Source organism: Pseudorca crassidens, chromosome 3, assembly GCF_039906515.1.
Source record: "Pseudorca crassidens isolate mPseCra1 chromosome 3, mPseCra1.hap1, whole genome shotgun sequence".
Classification (NCBI taxonomy): domain Eukaryota; kingdom Metazoa; phylum Chordata; class Mammalia; order Artiodactyla; family Delphinidae; genus Pseudorca; species Pseudorca crassidens.
In genome coordinates, this window is record NC_090298.1 from 141,984,620 (window position 1) to 142,010,410 (window position 25,791).

The window sequence follows — 25,791 nt, forward strand, 5'->3', positions numbered from 1 at the left end:
TAGAAGTCCATTCTAAGGAAATAAACAAATGCTCAAAGACATATGAACAAGGATGCTTGTCTCATTGTTTAGCAAAGCAAAACAGGAATAATCTAAATGTTGAACAGTAGGGACTGGTTTAATAAATAATAGAATGCTGTTCAACCATTAAAAATGCTGCTGCAGATTTTTATTAGGTGATGAGTAATCATACTTATACTACTAAATAAAAATGTTATAGAACTGTTTTGTAGTTTGATATAATAATTAAAGGTATTTTATACTTGCATTGTATTTATATGCACCCCGTCACAAAAAAGTTTCAAAAGATACCCTCAAAAATGTTACAGAGATGATTTATCAGAAATGGGATTTTGAGTTATTTTTCCTTTTTTCTTTAAATCCTTTCAATTTTGGAGTTTCTGCAATGAGCCTGTATTATTTTTACAATTAAAAATATTTAAATTTACAACAAAAGGATCTAAATTCCTCCAGTTTTCCATCCTGGCTCAGGGTATTTGTGTAAAAAAAAAAAAAAATCAGCTTATTTTCTCTTTTGTATCAATCTAAATTTACTTTTTGTAAGTTAACTATTTTAGTCTGGCAGAAGTTTCACACAGGAAAATTGTTAAGGTCTGAGTATGCTATTACCTTTAAAAGCACTGGAAACTTTGAAATTATTTCTTTCAGAATTTTCATATAATACTGAAAGGCGGGGGGGAGGTAGCAAAATGAAGGGAAATAGATAGTAGTAGTCAACTTCAATTAAGAAAAAGCAACAAGAGGCAGTTTGTACTCTTTTGATACGGCAGAAGCCCCATGTGTCAACTCATGCTAAAAAATGGATATATACACAGACATATATATGTTTGTGTGTATTATATGTATATGTGACACACACACATAATTAATCCACAGCCTTAGGCTAATCACTCATTGTGGCAGAAACAACGAGCTGTTGACTACACTTTAATTAGCTCCTCCAGCCTGTAGAGGTATCACTAGGACCAAGATAGGAACAACATTCTCCATCTCCGCTTACATCTGGGTATGGTTCTATCCCAAAGAATGTGACCAGAGGTGACCTGAAGAGTTTATGTCTGAAGGATAACGAGTTGATAATTGTAGCTTGCAGCTTCCTCTCTCCTTTCCTTTTTAGGACAAACGTAGAGCCACTTGATGAAGGTGGTGGGTCCCTGAATAACTGAGCAGAAAACTGACCCTCAGACCACCAAAGTCCATACTACACTCCTGAGTGAGTGAGAAATGAACTGTCCATGTGTTGCTCCACTGAGGTTTAAGGTTTATTATTTAGTGTTTAACTAACGCATGTTTTCTTTAAACCTCAGTTGCCTTCTCTGTAAAATAAAGTCTTTGAAAAGGACCCACTGTAAGTTTTTTCCCTTGCTTATGTTTTTACCTTAGTTTTTAACTCTCAGAAACATTGCGCGCATTCTACCTTTTAAGTTAGTAAGTCTACTTTTCTTCCCACAAAGACGGGTTCTTCAAGTTATGGAGAAGTCATAGCAGACTGTTGCTTCAGTTTAAGATACGCATTCACATATGAGATGAGAAGGGTGAGGACCCAGAGAAACGCCTTTGACAGAAGGGAGTGAGAGCATACTGAAGAATGTTTAGTAATAAAGAATTCAGATGGGAGAAACGGATGGGTTACATCTAACAGATTTGCTCAAAGGAATTCTGGAAAGGCAAATATGTGAAAAGGTATAGCAAAGACATGGAATGCCTTTTGGTCCCTAAATGGATTTCATTTCAAAGACGTGCATATTGCAAATACATGTACCATAACACTTCTCTGTCCACTTCTAGAATCTTCTAAAGCCTGACAGAACATCTGCAGAGAGAGGATGTCATTCCAAGATAATCGACTGCAAGTGACTAAATTAAGATAAAAATGTCCTTAACCTTGAACAGTTTTTAAAGAGATTTTAGAAGAAAGGAGCCCTCCAGGGGATTGTATAACTATATAATTGTACCCTTTCTAAAAGGCTATTTACAGATACATAATGTTTCCCCTCCATTCTTTAAAGTAAAATATAGGATAAAAAAAATAGTTTGGGGATAATATTTGTTTGGGACAGCAGGCACTGCTAATCAGTACCACTCTCTCCTTATTCCTTACTATCAGAGCCCTGGTTTAGGAGACCCCATTATCCTTAAGGCTAAGGTGGCCAGTTTAAAATCCGAGCGGATGAGATCTAAGTGCAAGTCTGCTGACCATCTGTGGTAAAAAATTTGCTCTCTGAGTTAGACACTGCCTTTTTTTTCTTACTTAATTTCTTTTTTTTTTCCTTTTCTGTCTTCCTGCCCCAATTGTTGGAACACTATTGGAGATTCTGGGGTCACTTTGAAGCTATGTGGACGTGCTAGAGATGTGGAAGCTGGAAGAGCGAAGCAACCCAGTCCCCTGGTGATGCCCTTCAGCAGCTGGACTAACGCTAGAGGGACTATCTCCAAACTTCCTGCTACCCGTGGAAAGTAAGGTAAATCACTCATTCGCTTTCTGTTACCTACTAACGGATCCAGAACCCTAACCTCAGGGTTCTAGAACCCTTCTCAGTATCCCATAGTCATACTCATGTTCCAGATTCCTGATCATCAGACTTGCTTATAGCAGATGTATGGGGAGGGCAGGCTCTTCTGGAAGCCCTCATACTTCCTCCCCTACCCCCACCACACACAAATAATGATCTTTATGTCCACTCATCCTTCTAACTACACTCAGAGGCCAGGGCCCCCAGGAAGGCTTCACTGACAACCCTTTACTCCTCTCTACATGCAGAAAGGGTAGAGGTGTGGGCTCTGGAATCAGACTTCCTAGACTTGAATTCTTAATCTGTTACTTACCAGTTTAGGACGTGGGCAAAGTATTTACCTTCTCTGGACACCCCTGTAAAAGAGGAACACTAAGTAGCACCTACGTTCCTTACTGAAAGGATTAAACGAGCAAATGCAGGTAAAGTTCTTATAATTTTTTCTTGGGTCAATCAATTGTAGCTGCTATTGTTACCTTTGACTAATTTAGGGCAGAGTCCCTTTGCCCTCCTTTGGTTCTCTGGGCCTGTCTCATTCACAACACACACAACCGCATACTGCATTCACAACACACACAACCGCATACTGCATTCACAACACACACAACCGCATACTGCAGAGTTTTGAAAGGTGGTTCTCAAAATGTGGTCCCTGGGCCAGCAATATCAGCCACACCTGGGAACTGGTTAGAACTCTGGCACTGGAGCCCAGCAATCTGTGTTTTAACAGTATTCTCAGGCATATCTGATGCACACTAAAGGTTGACGACAACTGAGAACATCTGGCTCACACTCTCCTGGAGGCATTCACCAAAAACAGAGTTACAGCACCTTACACCTTACCAGTTGGAGAAGGGGTCTAGTAATTGCCCTGGTTATCAGGCTTGTCATGATTTTTCAGCACATAAATGTTTGAGAATCACTGCCATTTTGAATGTGTGTTTCACTTGTCTGTTTTTCCAGTGGACTTTACTTCCTTGCAAGGAAGGTTTGTGAAGATTTGTTGTTGTTGTTTGCATTATTAGTTTTATTATGCTAATTCTAGAATCTCTGGTGCATAGTGCAATCTCAGGCAGGAAGTAGTGGCTCATTAAAACAGGTATCCCAAAAGTCTTAGTAGAACTTCAAGATTAATTCCTTCAGGAAGAGGTAAAATTGTCATTAGATGCAGATGATATGATACTATATATAGAAAACCCTAGAGACTCTACATGAAAACTACTACAACTGATAAACGAATTCAGAAGGTAGCAGAATACAAGATTAACATACAGAAATTGGTTGCATTTCTTTATACCAACAATGAAATATCGGAAAGGGAATGTAAAAAAACAATGCCTTTTAAAATCACAACCCTCAAAATAAAATACTTAGGAATAAACCTCACCAAGAAGGCAAAAGACTTAAACGCTGAGAACTGTAAGACGTTAATAAAGGAAAGTGAAGATGATTCAAAGAAATGGAAAGACATCTCATGTTCTTGGGTTGGAGGAATTAACATTGTTAAAATGCTCATACTACCCAAAGCAATCTACAGATTTAATGCGATCCCTATCAAATTACCCATGACATTTTTCACGCAATTAGAATAAATAATCCTAAAATTCATACAGAACCATAAAAGACCCAGAATTGCCAAAGCAATCCTGAAGAAAAAGAACAACGTTGGAGGCATAGCCACCCCAGACTCAGACAGTACTCCAAAGTCACAGTAATCAAAACAGCGTGGTACTGGCACAAAAACAGACATATGGATCAATGGAACAGAATACAGAGCCCAGAAATAAACCCACACATCTCAGTTAATCTTTGACAATTAATCTTTGACAAAGGAGGCAAGAATATATAATGGGAAAGAGACAGTCTCTTCCGCAAGTGGTGTTGGTAAAGTTGGACAGCCTTATATAAACCAGCGAAGTTAGAACACATCCTTTTACCATACACGAAAATAAACTCAAAATGTCTTAAAGACTTAAACATAAGACATGACACCATAAAACTTCTAGAAGAGAACACAGGCAAAATATTCTCTGACATAAATCATACCAATGTTTTCTTAGGTCAGTCTCCCAAGACAATAGAAATAAAAATGAAAATAAACAAAGGGGACCGAATCAAACTTACATGCTTTTGCACAGCAAAGGAAACCATAAACAAAATGAAAAGACAACCTACAGAATGGGAGAAAATATTTGCAAATGATGCGACCAGCAAGGGCTTAATTTCCAAAATATACAAACAGCTCATACAACTTGATGACAATAAAAGCAAACAACCCAATCGAAAAAATAGGCAGAAGACTTAAAAAGACATTTCTCCAAAGAAGAAATACAGATGGCCAATAGGCACATGAAAAGAGGCTCAACACTGCCAATTATTAAAGAAATGCAAATCAAAACTACCATGAGGTACCACCTCACACCAGTCAGAATGGCCATCATTAAAAAGTCTACAAATAACATATGCTGGAGAGGGTGTGGAGAAAACGGAATCCTCCTACAACACTGTTGGTGGGAATGTAAGTTGGTGCCGCCACTGTGGAAAACAGTATGGAGGTTCCTCAGAAAACTAAACTAGACCTACCATATGATCCAGCAATCCCACTCCTGGGCGTATATCCAGACCAAACTAGAATTCAGAAAGACACATTCACCCTGATCTTCACAGCAGCAATATTCACAATAGCCAAGACATGGAAACAACCTAAATGTCCATCAACAGATGAATGGATAAAGACGATGTGGTACATATATACAATGAAATACTACTCAGCCATAAAAAAAGAATGAAATAACGCCATTTGCAGCAGCAACATGGATGCAACTAGAGATTATCATACTAAGCAAAGTAAGTCAGAAAGAGAAAGACAAATACCATGATACCAGTTATGTGTGGAATCTAAAATATGACACAAATGAACCTATCTATGAAACAGAAACAGAATCAGAGACACAGAGAAGGGACTGGTGGCTGCCAAGGGGGAAGCAGGTGGGAGAGGGATGAACTGGGAGTTTGGGATTAGCAGATGCAAACTGGTATATATAGATTGGCTAAACAACAAGGTCCTACTGTATAGCACAGGGAACTATATTCAATATCCTGTGATAAACCATAATGGAAAAGAATATGAAAAAGAATGTATATACATATGTATAACAGAGTCACTTTGCTGTACAGCAGTAATTAACACAACACTGTAAACCAAGTATACTTCAATAAAAAATAAGTTAATTAAATTTTTAAAAAGATTAATTCCTTCAGAAGAACAAGTACTACACATTCACAGAAAAAGCACCCTTTGAAAGTTTAAATTTTTGAATTTCTTTGCCACTTCCTTAGTTTTGATCATCTTGGACAATATATTTTTAATATTGACTTTTAAAAAGAATTGTGTTTCAGTGTTTGCTATCCTTAGAGAGACAGAAACAGATAAGTACAACTAAATACTTATTTTTCAAAAGTCTCAAAAGTATAAGGGAAATGAAAGTAATTATATCTTCAAATGATTTTGGGGTATGTTTCTAATTTCATACTTCTGATGCGATTAAAGATTAAAACTGTATTAAGACATTTGAGACATGTCGCATTGGTATTAAATGAATCTAATTTTGTGTAAAGTGGCAGAAATATTTTCTTCAGCAAACATACCTGCAGATATAAAATCACAACCATAAATCTACAAAAAAGCAAGCTGTTGAATGAAATCTGATTGGTTATTTCCCTGCAGTATGGATCTGCTAATAATTTAATTTACTACTTGCTAACAGAAACCAAAATTTAAATATACATATATATGTGTGTGTATATATATATCTCTCTCTTCAATTTTAAATCATTCATATATATGAACAAGTATACATACACATATATAACAATTGTTCATATACATATATACAATTTAAATTGAAGAAAGTACATCTGGTGGCCTATTTTTTCCCCCCGATTTCTAAAGAACACCATATTCTATTCTAGGCAGTGGAATGTCAATCCACCTTAAGGGTTGTTCAATGAGCATATCTGAGAAACCACTGGTTTAGCCAATGATGTACTTATTGAGGGAGGCCCTAGTGCCACTGTCAAGAGCTTATCCACAGGAGAGATAAGAAGGTACTTCTTTGGTTTGTGAAAAGAAGGAGTAGTGACGAATGGCAGGTAGCTGCAGGCTGATGACACGTGATGTCCGTATATATGTAGAACCAACACGCCCATAATTGCACCCGTTTTCCATACCCAAATCCAAAGGCTTTATATCATTAATCCCAGGCAAAAATGGTAAGATTCATGTGTGTTACTATCCCACGGCTTCAAGATGCCTCTAAACTCATATGAGTATGTCTTAGTTTTATCAGTGGAGGACAAACCAGGCTTCTATCACCAAGCCCCATTCCATAACAGGCAAACCAGTCCAAGACTTCTCTGAGTGCTGCAGCAGAGTCTATGGAAGGGGCGCTCACTCCACTGTGATGCCTAAAATGCCTTTGCACAGAGCAAACATTCAATACATGCTGAGTGAATGAATCAGTGAACTGGTGTCATAAAACAGGCTTATTTCAGGGAAATTCCATTCAACAGGCTGGCATTCCTTCCTACCCATCTTAACTGTTAAGCTTGCCATCAGACAAAAATTTAATTATAAAATGTTAGAGCTGAGGAAATTTTAGAAACTATCTACTCTCCTGAGGTATACAACTTTAATTCAGTGGTAAAAATCACTAGGAGTGATTTAGGAGTCTATCAGACCTGAGTCCAAATTCCACATCTACCATAATTTTGTGAGCAAATAACTACTTCTGAGGCTCTGTTCCATGTATGCATTATGGGATATCATAATAATACATACATTAATTGTATGACTATCAGGGGATGAAATGACACAACCCATTTGCCATGGTCGGCTAAGTAACTTGCACCAAGTAAGCACTCAAGACATTAGCCACTATTAATAGCGGAGAGATGAAAACAAAACTCTGGGACTGATGCCTACCCTAGTGGCCCCAGTGGTCATAATGACTGTCTTCCATTCAGCCTGCTCTCTTCTCACTAAGACTAAGGAAGAGAAGATGAACAAATTAGGAATAACAATTTGAAAATGGTTTTATACTCCCTGAATGAATGGAATTATAATAAAATGATTCACGAGTTCTGCAGAAATATGATGAGACTTTAGATCTTTATGTTAGTTCTCTACAAAACCAATTGATGGCCCTAAGATGTACCTTCCCACCCAGCCCCATCCTTACCAGGATCAAATATCATTGTAAATGGAAAAGTCAATAACACATAATCAACAAGCTAAGTTACAAGCCAGTGAAGTCTCGGAGCTTTGATAGAGAAAATTCAGATTTATCATGATATGTAAAAATAAGATGATATGAAGAACTCAATCTAAAAAATACTACCTGGAGATCTATAATCTCTACAATAGTGCTATAAAAAGTAAAGAGCTAGAAATCTATTTAGATGGTTTTCCTTATAAGAAAGCACTTTCTGTATAACTTTTAATGTACTTACTATTGATGAGAACCATTCAACAAAATTCAAATAAATATCTGCAGATGTACTACAAGAAGAAAAGAACAGAGTTAGATGTGACAGGGGATAACCGGACTTCAGGATGAGTAAGACCCTATACTTGACCTCAATAAATTAACATGAAATACAGTGGATGAGTCATGTACAGAATGTCAGAATTCTAAAAGGCCAAGCTAAGTACCAAAAGGAACACGTGGGGACTCTTAAGAAGGAAATAAAATATTGGTTAGTTGATTACGAAAAGGCAGAAGGGAGTAGGTTCCCTTTGGCTGCTCTTTGAAGAGATCACTTCCTTTCCCACCTAGTCCTGAGGCTAGGGTGGCATGGGCAATAGAGGAATGTGGGGACTGAGAATCATTTCTACTCTCACCAGAGTGGCTGGAAGCAGATTTTCTTACCAGGATGTAGTAGTATGCTAATATTTAAGGGTTCTTGAGGTCAGAGAGAAGGGTTTGAATACTCCAGCTCCATCTCTTGCTGTGGGTCAAGTTTCTTACCTTTCCAACACCTCGGCGTCTTTATCGGAAAATTGGGGACGATGATAATGTCTCCCACCTGAGTGTGAGAACTATATGATACAGTGCATACGCAGGGCTAAATTTGGTGCCTGGCAAACAGAAAGTGCTCAGTACGGCAGGCGAGTGTAGTGACAATAAAGGCAAAGATGACGGGGGTAGTGCCGGTGTTGCTTCTGCCCCCAGAACAGGCTCTGACTGGGAGACAGTTAAAGCACCTTTGGGTTCATGGGGGTTTATATATAAGCAACGGTTGATCAATGTGAGCTGGTTGTCCAAATGATTATGTGCAATCTAAGAAAAAAATGGGCCTCGGATCTGCTCAGCTACTTAATAATATTAGCAGCGGTAGTAGTCAAAGAAGCTAAATTTTATTAAGTGTTTATATGCCAAACAACGTGCTGAACGTTTTAAAAGGATTTACTCACTTATTACAAGGAGGCTATATGCTAGGTCCTGATAATGTTATTCGTCTCTTTCAGATGTTGACTGAGCCTCAGACGGGTTACAAAAGCACCTAAGATCCCGTTGTCAGTACATGACGGAAATGAGTTCAAATCCAGCCTGTCTGACTTGTTCTTAATCACTAAGGTATGAAATTAAGCATGTTGCCCTTTGCCTGATTCTCCTTCTGAGGCCTGAATATTTCACTTAGCTGAGTGCCGAAGAGAGAAAATTCTCTCTCCTTGACCCAACTTGGCATCAATATCCAACTCCCCTTCTCAAAACGGGTTGCTTCAACGAGCAGCAATGAATGCCGGGTCGTGGACCAGTCACCTTGATGACTAAGAGTCAGACACTAGGGAAAGAAAATGCTCTGTGACAAACCTACCCTTGTACAGAAACAAGACAGAAATGGGGGGACAGGGCAGAAGATAATGGAATAAGGCATAGGGAAAATAGCACCTGGCATCGTGACAGTAATAGTAATAATAGTATTAGTAGTAGTAATAGTAATAATAATAGACTTTACTATGCTCTAGGCATTGTATTAAGTGCTTGGTGTAAGTGACTTCATTTTAACATTGAAAACAAGTCTATGAGGATGAAATATTATTAACATCATTTTATAGGCAGGAGTATTGAGGTTCAGGTAATCAGGTAAATTGCCCAAGCTCATATGGTTAGCAAGTGGAAAGCAGAGATTTGAACCAGCACCTACACTCCTAACCATTATGCTATAACCATTATGCTGAAGACATAAGAATTCCAATGGTCTTTCCCCAGAACCCACTCCTGCACTCCAGACTTAAATAGTCCAAGATCAAGAGAGAGCAAGCTTGGAGTTGCCACTCTCCAGTGAGTGTCAATCATTTCAAAACAGTGTGTTTGCTAACAAGATGCAGTTCCTGTGATAATCTTCTCAACCAGCTATCAAGAAACAGGAAGCAAAGATTCAAGTAACAGGATGTTCCTACTTACGAGGAAGGTGGGACAGCATAGTGGACACTGGGCTTAACTGTTCTGGAAAACGTGGTCCCAGTAGGCATACACGCTGGTACATTTTCCCCACCTACCAAATACAAAAGAAGTATTTCATTTCCATGTTGCTCTTCAAAGTTCCACCTCATTCGTGCCTGTCATTCATCCTCTGGCCTCTTCCTGTCTCCATTTCTGTACAGAAAGGTGCTGAGTCTCTGCTCTCGGATACGAAAAGGGTGTGTTAGGAGAGGGAGCCATGGTACCTCGATGTCTTTTTCTTTCATCTTAATTCTATTATGCCAACTCCACTGAACTTAATTAGAGTGAATACAGAATTACACAATTACCCTCTGTTCTATTCTTCAGATGTTATATTTTGATAAAATTTACGACATGCTGCTCTCCCCGTGAACACCAGATGAACACTAGAAATGGATGTGTGTTGACATAAAATCTGTTATAATTGCAATTAAAGTATAGCTTACATAATGTTAGTGTTAACATAAAATTACAGATGTGTAGAGACAACGTGGTCATGCATTTTTTAGTGTAAGTACATGCTTAGACCAATATCTGTTAGCGGAATGAAGATGGAAGAGAATTTTGGTTAAGCCACAAAGGCTGTTTAAGGACTTGCAGATAGCTAAGGGGAACTCAAAGACCAGTAAGATAATATTTCCCCTGCCATGTATGCAATAGCAAAGTGAAGGGAAGATGTGAAAGTAAGTACCCCTATGGAAATTACAAGACAAGTCCATTTTTTTCCTTGAGTACCTGGGTAAATGCTTAAATTCTAATGTATATCAGTGATGCAAATTTTCAACTGAGTTTGATAAATCATAAAATAATAATTATACATATATGTATATAAAACTGCATGGAACTAGACGGTTCAGAATTACTTCTAATTAAAGAGGTACCCTATGACAACTAACTTAAACCTTACAAAATATGGTTCCAAGTACCCTATCAGAGTGAAAAGCAGGAGACTGAAAGGTTTATTGTAAATGTTTGTAGTCATGGTGTCTTAACTAAAACTACTGTGACACAAATACTATTAAAATAATTGTGACATTTTATTCACTTTTACTGCAAACAACAAAAGAAACTATAGGTATTTTTTCATTTCAGGTAATTATTTTAGCTAACAGTTATTAAATGTTTTGAGAAGACAGAGTGCTAATTGCATTACTTCATTTTATCTTTAAAATAGCGCTTCCATGTAATTATTCTTAATATCTCCATGGTATTAAAGGGTATCTCTAGTTTAGACCTTTCTTCAGAACTGCAGACTTGTGTATCCAACTGTGTACTCAGCATCTCTACTTGGATGTCACGAAAACATCTCAAATCTTATACCTCCAAAACTGGTCTTTAATCCCCCAAACATGCTCTACCCCAAACTTTTTCCATCTTAGGTGACAGTAACCACACCTTTCCAGTTCCCCAGGCCCTAAATCTCGAATTCACCCTTGACCCCCTCTTCCTTTCCATTCTTGCATTCAATCTACCACGAAATGCTGTCACAACCTTCCCAATGTGCCACTTCTGAGAATTACCAGCCACTAGCAGCCTGGTGCAGGCCAACAACATAGACCTCGAGGATCCTGTAGTCGCCTCCTGAGATTCTCCCTGACTCCACTCTCTCCCCACATCCTCAAGACCACAGATAGAGTTATGCTTTTCAAACAAGAGACAGTTCATGCCACACCTCGGCTAAAATCCTGTCCCTGGCTGCCTACATTTAGAGTAAAAGACACAATGCATGTGATGGCCTCCCAGGACTTACCCAATCCATCCCGTCACATATCTGACCTCCAGCCCTCCTGCTGTCTCTTCCTCCCCACTGACTAAGTCAGCCAGGGTGGCCTCCTTGATATTCCTCCAAGCTGCCTGGCATATTTCTGCCTTAGAGTGTTGGGACTGGTTATTCTTGCTCCCAGGGAGTGGTCGCCCCATCATACATTCTGACAACTCCCTCACTTCAAGTCTTTGCTCAAATGTCAACTTATAAAATCCACCCTGACTACCCTATTTAAAATCAGAACCTACCTGTACACGCCTCCAGCACTCCCAACCCAAGCCTCTTCAGTGAGCTTCACATCCTTTTCCTTATCCCGTAGCGTCCATCAACCTGTGACAAAGCATAGAGTTTATTTATAACATCCGTTTCCACACGAGAGTGTAAGGAGGGAGAAAGCATGCAAGAAGGAGCACGCAGGCAAAGGCTCTTGTCTGATTTATTCATTGATACGTCCAAGCATAGAGAACAGGAAGATGCTTGATAAATAGTCCTGAAAAAGATACAGATGAGGAAACTAGTAGTAAAGCTCAGAAAAGTTTAAGTAACTTCCTCAAGGTTTTAGAGCTAGAAGAGGGTCACAGTAGAATTCACACTTGGGGATGTCTAACTTCAAATCTCTTAGCCTCTCTGCTATCTTTTTTTTTTTTTTTTTCTTCGCGGTACGCGGGCCTCTCACTGTTGCAGCCTCTCCCGTTGCGGAGCACAGGCTCCAGAGGCGCAGGCTCAGCAGCCATGGCTCACGGGCCCAGCCGCTCTGCGGCATGTGGGATCTTCCCGGATCGGGTCACGAACTCTCAACCACTGCGCCACCAGGGAAGCCCCTCTCTGCTATCTTAAGTGCATGCAATTCAGGATTTGTTTTAATCAGTGCCATGGAAATTCTCACTCCACTGAATAGGATCACTAAAGTGTTCTCTGTCTAGATCTATATATATATTTTCCATTTAAACAAAGGAAACAGAAGAGGGGAATTCATCATGGGTTATTCCGGTAGTTTTACAGCAATGTTAGCAATAATGACATTTAAGTAATAGTGATATTTAATGATAGCATAATAATAATAAAATAATAGCTCTTAAATGTATTGAAGACGAATCGCATGCTAAACTCGGTGCTAAAATATTTCCATGTATATTTTGTGCAAAATCCTTATGAATATTCTATCAGATGAGCTTGATGTGTAACTCCACCAGGCATACTTCTCTTATTCCGCTTTCAAAGATAAGGAAATTGATGAGAAGTGTGGTAACCGTTTGATCAAGATGAGACTGGTAATAAGTTGTGAGTATGAATTTAAATTCAGGTCTAACTCCAGAATTTGATTCTCAATCCATACATGAAAATTCTGATAATTCCTTTGATAAGAGTATGTTTTCTCCTGGAAAACATCCCCCATTATGTCTGCCTGTGCTCATACCTTCAGGACACAGTCAAGTTTGAAACATGATAAAAATGTTTAAATAGTGTGCTTTAATAAATGGAAATATCTTCATCTAAACAATAACACAAAAAGGCAGGCTGAGCCCTTTGAAGTGGCTCTCTTCCATCCAGAACAAGAGAAGGAATCAACAGCTGCAGAGTAAAGAAAGCATGAAACCCAGAGATGGAGGATTCTGTAAATGACCAATTACAAGACTATTAAGCCGCACTTTCATAGCAAGAGGCAAAATATTCCATTAAACTGAAAATTCTTCTACCCCTCACTCCAAGGCCCACACAAACATTAATGTTGCATTTATTAGGATGTATTTCCTGTGCTCTATCAACTTGACTTTCAGCAACTGTATTAATACAGTCCTTTCGCTTTGCACATATATCTGAATGATGGATTCCATTACTGGAGTTTTGTAGAAAGAGTGGAGGGAATGAAGTAAAGTTTGGGAAGAGCCATCATAATCCATAATGATGGGCACTGAATCAGGACAAGAAGAAACCTCTCTTCTCATTTATTTGAATGGAAAGTCTACTATATATTTATTGCCTCTGTACAGGGCCATGTGTTGAATAATGGAAAACAAGCATCTTTCATTTGGAGGTAGGATTTGTGTGCTCAAGTTTCTATGGGCCTGCAGAATTAATCTTGTTTTAGAAATGAAATAAAATGTAATTTCTTACTGTAAGTAGATGTGGTTAAGCAACTGGCAACGTTGATGTCTTTAAATCACTGCAGTTTCGGGGTAGGCAAATCTGTAATTATTTCAAGCACTTTTATTGGTGCAACAATTGAGCAGTGTACATAGTGGTCAACAACCTGGGCATTGTCAGACGACTCTAAGTTTGAATCTAGACTTTGCCACTCACCAGCTATATGACTTTCAGCTATGAGAATCACTTTCTTCAGCTTTACAGTGTGGATTATTATATGCCCTTTGCAGAACTACTGTAAGAACTAAATGTATATGGGCACAGTGGCTCATAGTAAGGGCTCAAATTAGTACTGTGGTCACTACTAGTAGTATTGAAAAGAAATTAGAACTTCTATTCTCCTAAAGTGGGATATGTGTCCCTTTATCATTGTAATTTCATATCATTTTACTTTTGACCTTATAATTTAATAGCTTGATCCAAGAAACATTTAGCAGTAAATATAATTGAAAGAAGGTTACTTGTCAAACATGAAATACTGTAGTATCAAGTGTGCTGGCACAATACTCTTCTCAGATAACTAACCTGTAAAAATATGTTATTGTCTTCTTTTTAATTAAGCACATTGAACATATATATTTACTGTGCCAATTGGCGAAAGGTCCATTAATTAATCAGTCTAACTATATGTTGCATAAATGTCTTCTAAACATAATCGTATATGTATTTTATTTGTTGGGAAAATGTGTTTGAGATTGTTCTTTTCTGCCTATTTAAAGTCAAAGAGGATGAGAAGTAGAGTTAGGCTTAATGTACTTTGTACTCTATTATGCCATGAAAATGCTTCTGTGCCCTGGAGACAACAACAAAAGATTTGCTTTAATGACAAGAATCAAGTATGTTCTAAAGCTTCCAGGTAGGAGGCGTATAGGTTGCAGTTTATATCAGAAGTCTTTGCTCTCTCTCTCAACTGTGTCTAGATGGGAAAGATGTGGTCACAAATGCTTCAAGGTGATACAGTAAATGTTGGAAAGAGGGGGGTAGGAGGCAGAGTTTTGAATATCTCAAACCTGAGCTAGAAGGATTTTATTTAAAGAAAATAGCGGATATGATTTTTCACTTAAGGAATGCCAGTCAGCAAACCTGACATTAATGTAGGAAATTAGCTCTTTTAGCTATGATGCTTTCACATGCACATGGCTGAAAACAAATTCAAAATAGTCAAAGGAAATTTAAAAACAAAAACCAAACAACAACAACCACCTCAACAAACAAGTACTAGAAATTCAGGGATGCAGCCATATTCAGATACAGTTGGATCTGGACGTTCCAGAGTATCAGCAGGGTTCCAGCTCTCTCTCCATCCCTCAGCGCTGCTTACCTCTGCAAGACTTTATTTTACAGAAAGTCTCTCCTTGTGCTGGATGGTCACTGGGAGTCCCAGAGTCATATCTCCCCAGCTTAGAAATTCCAGAGAGAAAAGACAATTCTTCCATTTTGCTCTGAGAGAAAAGTCCTGGGGAGCAGTCTGATAGACTTAGCCGAGGTCAGATGCCTACCCATGAGCCAATCACCTGCTTTACTGGAGTTCAGTCCCTGGGCGACTCATCCCCGGGGCCGTGAGGAGGCAGGATGGCATTATCTGGCAGTTCTCCAAGAAAAGCCTGCTGTTTTTTTGTAAGATGAAAGGGGAGAGGACATGGAAAATGAAACCTGTATCTGCTTCTGTAAAATCCACAGAATCTTACTCCCTGTCCTGTGTCGATGACCATGCAGTAAGCTGACCCAGGAGGTCATTTTTCCCACAACAGTCTTTATATATATGACTAAGGAACACACTGGTAAAAGAATATGGGAGAAAGTCTGAGTATGACAAGTCAGCTAGACTGATATTAACTAAAAAAGCTGTGTGAAAATATCCTTAAAAAGTTGCCCCCAACTCACTCAAAGTCCAAAGTTGGAGCTGGAAATACAATGTCATGGAGTTTGGATAAGAACAGGTTTTCTCCAAGCTGAACTATGACACAGAGATTAGCGACTTCGAGAAACTATACTTTTCCAAAGAAAAAACATCACATGAGAAAAATGAGGCCTAGAAAAATTAAATGACTTAAGGTAACATAGCTAATTAATGGCAGGACTGAGACTAGAGTATATACTTTGTGTAACTGGCTATGGTTTTTTTGTTTGTTTGTCTGTTTTGTTATCAGTTCAAAACGAGACAAACTTAAAGAAAGGAAACACAACCAAAACTCAGTGGTTGGAAAAGAGATGGATGTGAACGCCCACTTGTTTCTTACGTATAAAGTTACCCCTCGCAGTGTTTTGGAGGAGAAAACGCTGGCTCTTCCCAACGTTGGTTATATACACAAAGATTCCAAAGACAAGACAAGTGCTTTGCAAACAAAGTAACTAGAACCAGCTCAGGCTTCCCCGCGCCGGGTCCTACGTTCCACGGTCAGAACCACCAACTGTATCCCCCCGGGGAACAAGGTGATTCAGAAAAGCTGGCGTCTTCAGAGAAGGGAGAAAACTTAGCCGGGAACAGAGGAGAAAACTTGCTCAGCTTCTTGCTGGGGTCTGAAACGATCCCAACAGAGTCCTTAAACCCCTCAGGTTTCCCCAATCAAGCACCCTCGCCTCCAACCTGGGCCACCCCAGATCTGACTATCAGACGACAGAAGTCTGCGGACGCACGAAGAGCTAACCACCCCACGAGAGGAACCTACGCGCGGCCGCGCCCACTCACCCGCCGCTCCCCGGGAGACGGGAGACCAGCCCGGGGTCCCAGTCCCGGGCGTGGCAGACTCGCCCCTCTCCGGGCCCAGCTCCAGCTCACCTCGGCGCGGCCCGCCTGGGCGCCGCCATCTTGACCACGAAGGGGGCCTCGCGCCGGAGGCCCCTGAGCGGGCGCCGTGAGCGGAGCCTGAGCGCCAGGGAGCCCCAGGTCGGCGCCCTACGTCCCCCGCGCGCTCGCGCAGCGTCCACGCGCGACGAGAGTCCCTCACGCAATGCACGATCCAGGCTTCCGCGGACCCGGCGCCCCGCGCAGCCCGCACCGCGGCTCAGGCGACGCCGAGGGCGGCCCGGGCGGAAGAGCGGGCGGGGGGCACGCGCTCGGTAACCTGGCAACGCGGAGCAACCCGGCGTCTCTGGCGAACCCCAGCCTTCCACCGCGAGGAAGCACGAACCCCCGCACCCGCCGCCCAGCCCTCGCCGCCGCTTGGTCGCTCCGCCCGCTGCTGCCCGCTGGCTATGGTCTTTTCAATCCATGATACAATGTCTATATGTAACGAATCTGTTAAACCCTAAATGTTTATGATATTCAAGTAATCCAGTATCTGAATTATTCTTGAAGATAAAACATCCAAAGACTTCTTAATTGTATGGGTATACATACATAAAATACACGTGGAGGTAACTTCAAATATAGTATGTGCCTGTCTCTATTCCTTCCCTCTCCGCTCTTTAAAAAATGCCCCTTTAAAAATTGCCCACTCACCATCTGTTAGGTAAATTTGCTGAAACACAGTAAATGTGGAGACAGAAATTGTTATAGAGACTATTCCAAATGGCACTGACACCTGTATTTATGAAATGTTTAAAAGGGTAAGTTAGAGTTGTTTTTTAAAAAAAAAAAAAAATCCCACTATAGTAACACCACATCATCCTAGGTGCCCAGTTCTATCCAATTACATAAGATGGAGAAAAAGAGAGAGAGAGAGAGAGAGGAGGAAGAGAAAGAAGAAAGGAAGAAAACCAAGTACTTATGTATAAAATGTTGCTGCCAAAGTTTGAGATTATACTCAAGCATCAATGAACAGAAGGAAAACACTTACAAATTTACAAATGTATTTCATTTATGGTATGAGGGACACAGGTTTAGATTTGCGACACGCTCCCACAAGGGTCAAATTGACCACTTTTTTCTATCTAGTTGCTCTTGAGAGAACAAAACAATTGAAACAGATGCCATTCAATTCCAAGTCTATAGCTTAGACCATGTCACTGCACATGAAATATTGTTCATTCAGAGTCAGCACATAGCAAGAGTAATTTATACTCTGAGTGTTTGCTCTCAAGTCAATAGCAGAGAAGCCTTGAATAAAAACGTTCCCATTACTTTCCATTGTAATAGATCTTACTTATAGCCCATGAAACAGTGGTCAGAGGAGATTTATTCTTTGACCACCATATTATATAATCTCTCCACTTTAAGCCATCCCCCACTCGGCGATTATTTTTTAAATATGTTACTCGTAGTCAATATTAATTTACATTTAATCTTTCTTAGCATTAGGAGAGTATTATTTTGTACAGGCTCCGAAACAAATCTCCCGAAATTCCTCCCTGATGCTCCCTTCAGGCTGAAAATGCATTGCAGGGTGGCTGCAGTGACTTAATTCTAGTTGGCAGAGCCCTGGCCTCACACTAATTTCATTAGCCTCAAACTCCTGGATTTGAAAGATCCACTGAATATGATTCCTGTCCTCTGACATGTCACTTACTAACCAATTCAGTGTGCATACAGAGGAGAGAAAGGACTTGCTCAGCTCTGGCCCACCGGCAGGCAGATGAGAATTCCCAGTCAGAGACACTGTTTACATCTGAGTGGTCATTCTTGCCCGGGTCCTCATTTTCAGGAAGGAAGTTCAATCCAGGCTTTGCTGGCAGCTGCAGCATTTGTTACATCCATTACTAGCTCCTTGTTCCTTCCTGCCCCCCAGTGCTTAGCATCCCCCATTTCAGTCACTAAGTCTTCCTTCCCCCAGCCTAGAAGCTTACCTCACCATAACTTTTTATCTCAAATGATAGGTTTGACACATTCCCCACAGCAACCCACAGGGACTGGGGAAAAGAAAACTCAAATCTCTGGAGAGCTAAGAATTCAACCATTTAGAGGAGTTTCTTTTATCCAGGACAGTCTTCATTGAGCTGAACCCTGCAATCCCAGAGAAGATTCACCTACCCGTTCTTTTCCTCTTTCCCTAAAGTGACTGTGTCTTTGAACAAGGGGTCTGTGTTCCACTATTCTCTCTATTCATTTTGCAGGTTTTACAGAGGCTGGGAAACTGGGGACTGGACTTACATGCCAGGAGCTTCTAAGATCACACGCAAAAATAAGGCTACTGGAAGAGACTGTTGGAATCTATCTCTGTATATTTGAACATGGGCAGTGGTTAACCAGGATGCTCACACCAAGCTTATATCCAGCTTGCAGCACAAGCCACAAGTTGGTGCATCCCTCCTACTACCAGCCTCTTCTCAATAAATGCAGGTGAAAACTGGGGGCTCTTTTCCCTCAGCTGTTCAATCCAACATGAATAGCTGCAATTTGCAAATTAGAGGAAAATGACAGTGTTTTCTCTGAATGGTTTTGGCCCCAACGCACACTGCTAATGCTGGCATTCAGTTCCTTTCCTTCCCAGCCCAGGGAACGGGGGAACTAAGCATAAGGCAAGCGTTCTCTTTTCTTGCAAGTGCCTCAGATCCACACACCAGAGAAGGAATCAGCTCCCCCTGGAATCTTTTTCAGCAAACACAATCCTTCACCTAGTCTGCAAGCTCTCTCTTGACTTTAAGATTTCACTCTTTTTTCGACAGGCAGGCCCATCTGCAAGCTCCCAAGCTCCCAAGCTCCAAGTGAAGGCACCAAAATAATTTTTAAAATGTCAAACAGCAAATGTGCCTTCAACCCCCAGAGCTCCAGTAAAAATACTGTGAGTTGCCCCTGTGGTTCTCAGGTGACCTCTGGCCTCATCCTCCCTGCAGCGCTGCCCCCTGAGGTTCTCTAGTTTAAGCTCAGAGGTAAAGGAAGTGCTTCTGGGTTTTGCTTCCAACAACCCAGGCTCTTCCTGAAAGCATTACCTCAAAGTGAAGGCTGCCCAGAAGCACTTTTGGCCTTGCAAACATCTAGAGGTGGCATACTCAACAGGTGCTAGGGATGCTCAGAGGCTCAGAGGGGCCATACCAGGCTGCAGCTTTAGACAGGCACCCCTCCTTCTGGCACAAACACAAACTTCATACCCCTGGGTGCTGATGTAGTGACAGCTTGAATCTCACAAGGAGTCCCCTCCAGAAACCCAACATGCTTCAGGAAAGGCACTTGAGAGGGAGCCGACTTTTTAGCTACGGGGAGCATAAGGGTCAGCCAGAACATCTGGAGAAGGGATTAACTGAGCTTGGGTCCTACCAGGCAGGGAGAGAGCTGTGCATTAGGAAAGGATCACTTCAAGACAGAGATGAACAAAAAACTTGGAGATAGGGGTAGAGAAGGAAAAGAGAGGCAGAAATTGAAAGGGAGAACATAAAAACAGACAGACAAAAAAAAAAAAAAGCAGGGAGAAAGAGACACAAGGAGAGAGACACACAGGAAGAAAGACAGAGAAACAAGAGAACCCATAGTCACGCAGACCCTGAAACTCAATTTCTTCATCCAGAAGCCATCCATCTATACCCAGGGCGGCACAGGAGCCTCGGGGCCGAGGCTGCGGGAGCAGGCGGTGAGAGAGCACTGCAGCACCGCCCACCGCTCAGCGGGCCCGATCCGCCGTCCTCGCATCTTCCGCCGTCCTCGCATCTTCCGCCGTTGCCCGCCTGCACCCGGAGCTAGAGGACCGCCCGCCCGGCCTTGCTCAGCGCACCCTACTGCCTCCCTCCAGGCGCCTTCTTGTCTGGCTCTGAGAATCGTCCTCAAAACCCAGGACTGGGGTTGGGGGCTGCGTTAGAGAGGTCGTGGGAAAGGATGGGCACAGGGTGGGTGCAGACAAAGCGACTGTGTTTCGCAGTTAGCATGAGCTCACCTCCGGGCTCTGAGCTGGCAGGAGTAGAAAGCTGATCGCCCGGCTCCTGCCAGTGGCCGGATCGCAAAGGCAGTTTAGACGGTGCAAACAACTGCCCAGAGCAAATCACCTGGGGGCACGTCTGCGGGTGGCTTCTCCCCGCTTGAGGACAGTCCCCACGCCTTCCGCCCCATGCCCTCGCAGAGATAGGTTACAGGTCGGGAAATCCAACCCGAGCGAAATGGGCAATTCACGTCCAAATGTAGGTGAAGACCTAGGCTTCGGTTTAAGAACTGCCTCCCTAAGCTCTTCTCGAAATTTTCCAAGGCAGCTGCAGCTTGTCGGGCGGCTTGGGGCAGGGAAGCTGGGGAGTTGAGAAATGCCTAGTTTCTAGGCGTCTTCTCATCTTTCATATTCCTTGCGCCTAAGTGGCTCTCACAGGAGCCCGGCACTTTTACAAGCCTGTTTTGGAACCATATTTCACTCGAATGCAAACCCATTTAAATCATCGCCTTGTTTTTCGGAGACTGTTTCTTGTCAATGGGGCCATAAATCCAGAATGTCAAGCCGGATGGACTGGAGCGCGGACAGGGGAGAGATGGAAGGGAAATGAATCAAGCAGGGAAAGTACCTCCTCGGGTGAGGTGGGAGGGATTCGGCAGGATCTCCAGGGTGGAAATGAGCGAAGGCTGACCAGACCCCGCACCCCTGGAGTCCAAGCCAGCCTTCAGGATAAAGAGCGCGGGGAGCTACGGCGCGCTCTGCCCCGGAGGGAGCGCCCCCCTACCTGGAAAAGCCTCAGGATGTTGGCTACCATGATGGAGACCGAACTCCCCGAAGCCCCAATCATTCCAACTACTTTCTCGGGCTTGACGAAAACCGGAGGCTCGCCGTTGGTGCAGCGCACTTCGGAGGTGTCCTTCTGGATGAGCGCCTGGACGAAAGTGAGCGACTGTTCGAGCGCATAAGTGTCCCTGGAACAAGTGTCCAGGATCCGCGCTCCCAGCCTCACGTTGGGCAGCAGGTTGGGATCGCTGTTGATCTGGTCCAGGGCGTAGCGCATCGCTTCCAGCCTGTGGATCCCGTTCTCCCTCTTGATGTCGCCGCAGGGCACTCCGCTGGGACCCTTCGCGTGCACCGGGAACAGCCCCCCGAGGGTGACGTCCCCTTCGATCCGAATGGAGTGCGGGGCGTACATCTCCTGGCCGCGCGCCGCCGCCGCCAGCGCGCACAGAAGCACCTCCAGCACGCAGCAGGGAAACTTCATCAAAGTCAGGGCGCGGAGCAGCTTCCCCAGCTGGACCATGCTGCTCCCGCGGCTGCGGTGGTGGCGGCGGCACTCGAGGGGACGGTGGCGGGCTCGCCGGAGTCCTGGCCCCTTGGGGTGAGCTCCTCCGGGGAAGCCCAGGGTCTCCTGCGGGCGAGGAGGGTAGGGGCGCCCGGGAAAGGGCAGCCGGCGAGGGTGGGGGGGTCCCGCGGCGCCTGCCATCTTGGGGCGCCGTGCGCTCTTGGGTTCCCCGGCCAGCGCGCCGCGCTCGAGCTCGCGCTCGGTGGCTTGCAGCTCGAGCTCTCCAACAGCCCAGCACTGGGGAGAGAGCGAGCATGGCTATCGCTTTAAATGCGCGTTCGGCTCCCTCTCCTCCTCCGCCCACTCCCTCCCACCCTCGCTGGCTCTCAGGCTCTCCCCACCCTTCCCAGCGCCCACCCTCCCCACGGTTTTGCATCATCACGCAGGGAGGGGCTGCGTGCTGACGTAAGGGGGGAGGGAATAGGTGGGCGGCTGTGTGTGTGGGGGAGTACCTCCGATTGGGAGTTTCGAGGTCCCCAGGGAATCTGGGGATTGCAGGTCGCAGGCGAAGGCTGAGCTCCTGCTTCGGTCTCACTGTAGAAGCCGCTCGCTCGCCCGCCTGCACCCACACGCACATTCTAGGCACAGGGTGGCATCAGCCCCGGACAGGGCGGTTCTAGCTGGGGCTGACTGCTTCCAACCCTGAGGTCCGGAGCCGGGACTGTCAGCGCCGGGAGAATGCGAGGTAGTCGAAGGTGATGCCGCCAAGCATGAAGGGTAGTAGGGAGACCCCAGTCTGTACTGCTAATTCGTCTGTGCCAGTTTTTCCTAAGAAAAACACACATACACACAGGAGCCTGATTTATGACCTAAAGCACCTTTACGCAGAGACTTCTCCGGGGCCAGGCACTGGGCTAGCCTGTAGGGAAAGACGCCAACAAGAACTGCTGGGAATGGAAATGCATCTTTGGTCTTCAGGGGTTACTGTGGCCGGAGCCGGATGAAGTAACCCTGGTCTCCAGTAAATCTGTGGCGGATTCGCTCCTTTTCTTCCTTTCATCGCAAGAGATGGAACAACTGAGAACTCTGCAGAGCGCACTTTCTTCTCTGGCGCTGACAGGTGTAAGGCTCCCTCCTACCCATTTCCAGAGATGCTTTTGGGCTGATGTCAGGTTTCCTCGGGCAGGAAATAGCAAGAAAGAGGTGGCAGTAGGAGGAGCAGACAGAAATTTTCCCATCGATCCAGTGATCCATTCTTCTTTTTTTTTTTTCTGGCTGAAGATTTGGGGGGTTTGGGGAGTGGAACCAGGATGCCAGAGCAGGTTGTAGTGCAGTTAGGAAGCTGTTTTTCAAAGGTGTCCCCTCCTGCAGGTCCAGCCCAAACTTGGCCCATTAAAGCAACAAGTGGCCCTAGTTCCTACACAAGGAAGGGCAATGTATCTGCCCTTGGTGCCCACGTGTACTGCTTATGGTGGTCTCTACTCTTGCTGAGCCTTTCTGTTGGAGGCCAGCGAAACTGTCTTATACAGAATTGAGGGCGCAGAGAAAACCAAAACAAGACTATACTTTCTGTTGTAATGTTAGTGTACTAAAGAAAAATGTCCTTGCACATAAACAAAACAACACACACACACACCCCTAAAAAGTCAGAAGTTGGGAAGTTGGTTGTCTCTTCCACCAACCACCTGTATGACCTTGGCACTTCTGTTCCTGTGCCTGAGTTTTACTTTGCCCATCTGTAAAATGATGAAATTGAATTGAATGTTTTACAGGTTAACTTTTAACTTTCAAATCCTCTGTTGAAATAGGTCATGCACCTTGGGCATTGGTGTTCTTTTTAGACCAATATCCTTTGTTGCTTTATGTGTAGGGCACCCGTTTTTTGATACCCAAACAACACTCCAAACATTTCCTGGTACAGAGGATTTTATTTTTTTTCTTCTTGACCACCCATTTATCTTCCTTCTAGGGAGAGTCCAGTCCATCATTTTCTTTTCAGACATGCCCCTCCTCCAGGTTTCAATACTTAAGGTTTGAGGAGGAAAAAAACCTTCTGGCTACAGTGTTCAAGGAAGGGAATAGAGGCTAACAAGAGTTATGCAGGGCTAATCCCTGGACTTCTGCTGGAGTAACGAGGTTGATGACATAGGGTTACCACTGTCCAATAGACAATCCGTGCCGGAGTTAAAAGAAAAAGGAGCCTCCTTCCTCTAAATGCTTTATGTATATCTTTTGGACAACGTTACACTATTTGATTTTGTAAAAACATACCATTTTACTGCCATCTTCAAGAAAAGTGATGTAAAAACTATGCGAAGCTACCCCTGTATACAATGTGATCATCAATCACTCATAGATGTGATGCCCTGCTATATAAGTGCACACCTTGTGCAACCTTATGCTGTGATGCGCCTGCCCCTTCCAGCCAGCCCTGGAGCTGCGAGGGTATAAGCCCGCAGCTGTGCCAGGAGCTCCCACATAAACAGGGAAATATTTGAATCCCATAATGAGAACTACCAGAGAGGAGAAAAGGCAGAGAGAAGAAGGGGTGGGGAAGAGAGAAAGGGACCTGGTTAGAACATGTGAACTCCTGGATCCACATGTGCCTGAAAGATTGCCTCTTTTTTTTCAATTATATAGTATTTTATTTCTGTTGTTTGAAGTCAAAATATCCTCTTGTAACTCACCTATTCTGCTATTCAATACATTGGATCAAAAAGGCTGGAACAAGTGAAATAGATATCCTGGTAAGGCAGCATTAGCTAATTTGGAAAGGGGGAAAGAAGCAAAGCAATAGAAAGGCATCCTTGGGAACACAAATACTGTGATCCTAGTATTTAGGCATCAGTACCTGAGGCTATATTTGATAGAGACTGTATCCTTATTTAGTTTTTAATTTAAGGCTATTTAGTAGGCACTTGGTGCCAAAAAATATATTTGAAGAGCTGTGTTACAAGTAATAACACTTGATTTTTCACCTGCCCATGTGAAGATCTATGTTCTCCTCTTCCATTTCCAGGTCACAGCTTGCAATTGCTCAACAAATAGTTCTTGGCTGACTGTTGAATGTTGCCTTATTCTGTGTTCTCTCTTTGCTCTACTCATTCTCCCCAAACGTCTGGCAGCAATCATTATCTTCTTTTTGTTGCAGTCATCTGTGTGCATGTTTTATTTCCCTTGCTAAGCTGGAAGATCCTTGAGGGTAAGGGGCTAGGTATTATTTATCTTTTTACCTCGGACAATGTTCAGAATGGTGTTTTGTACCTAAGAAGCACTCATGTGTTGAATGAATCAGAATTGGTTTGCCATTCCCCACTGCCTTTATCTCACAATAACAAAAACATAAAGTGGGCGGAGCAGAACCGACGGCAAATAAATTGTCCTCTTAGTCACAGAATGCAGTTTCTAGAACTTAAAGAATAATTAGTAGATTTTGAAATAATTTTGTTTTACAAAAATTTCATAAGATTGAAATACTCTAACCTTCAAGCTCTCGATCAACTCTAAAGGAGGGCTTTAATTGGCTCTTCCTGAGTCAAGTGTTTATTCCTGGACCAATAACTGGGGCCATTGTCATAATAGAAAGTGTGATTTGTTACCAGAGAAAGAGGAAAGTGACGCTGGGCTTGCAAGATATTTATATCTTCAGCCAGAGTGCATAGGATCTGGAACTTAATTGGTGACGCAGTATTTGTTTGAGATTATATGAATGAAAAATCTTTGTGTAAGAGTGATTAATCTAAAACTTGGCCAGTCATTGTCCTAGTGTCATATTAAATTGCAGGTGAATCTAGTTTTAGGCACAAAGATCATAAATATAAAATGTGTT

At 42.8% G+C, this 25,791-nt stretch overlaps 1 protein-coding gene and 2 pseudogenes across 1 annotated transcript; 1 reads left to right on the forward strand and 2 right to left on the reverse strand.

Annotated features, from left to right (window-relative positions):
• LOC137222071 (UDP-N-acetylglucosamine--peptide N-acetylglucosaminyltransferase 110 kDa subunit pseudogene) overlaps positions 1-1,842 on the forward strand; it is a 200,584-nt pseudogene extending 198,742 nt beyond the window's left edge.
• LOC137222068 (UDP-N-acetylglucosamine--peptide N-acetylglucosaminyltransferase 110 kDa subunit-like) overlaps positions 1-16,833 on the reverse strand; it is a 41,815-nt pseudogene extending 24,982 nt beyond the window's left edge.
• A 4,126-nt stretch (positions 16,834-20,959) lies between these two features.
• LOC137222067 (metabotropic glutamate receptor 7-like) lies at positions 20,960-22,318 on the reverse strand. Its single transcript, XM_067732795.1, has one exon. The coding sequence runs from the start codon at positions 22,161-22,163 to the stop codon at positions 21,402-21,404; it is 762 nt and encodes a 253-aa protein (XP_067588896.1). The 5' UTR covers positions 22,164-22,318; the 3' UTR covers positions 20,960-21,401.
• Between the last annotated feature and the right edge of the window lie 3,473 nt (positions 22,319-25,791).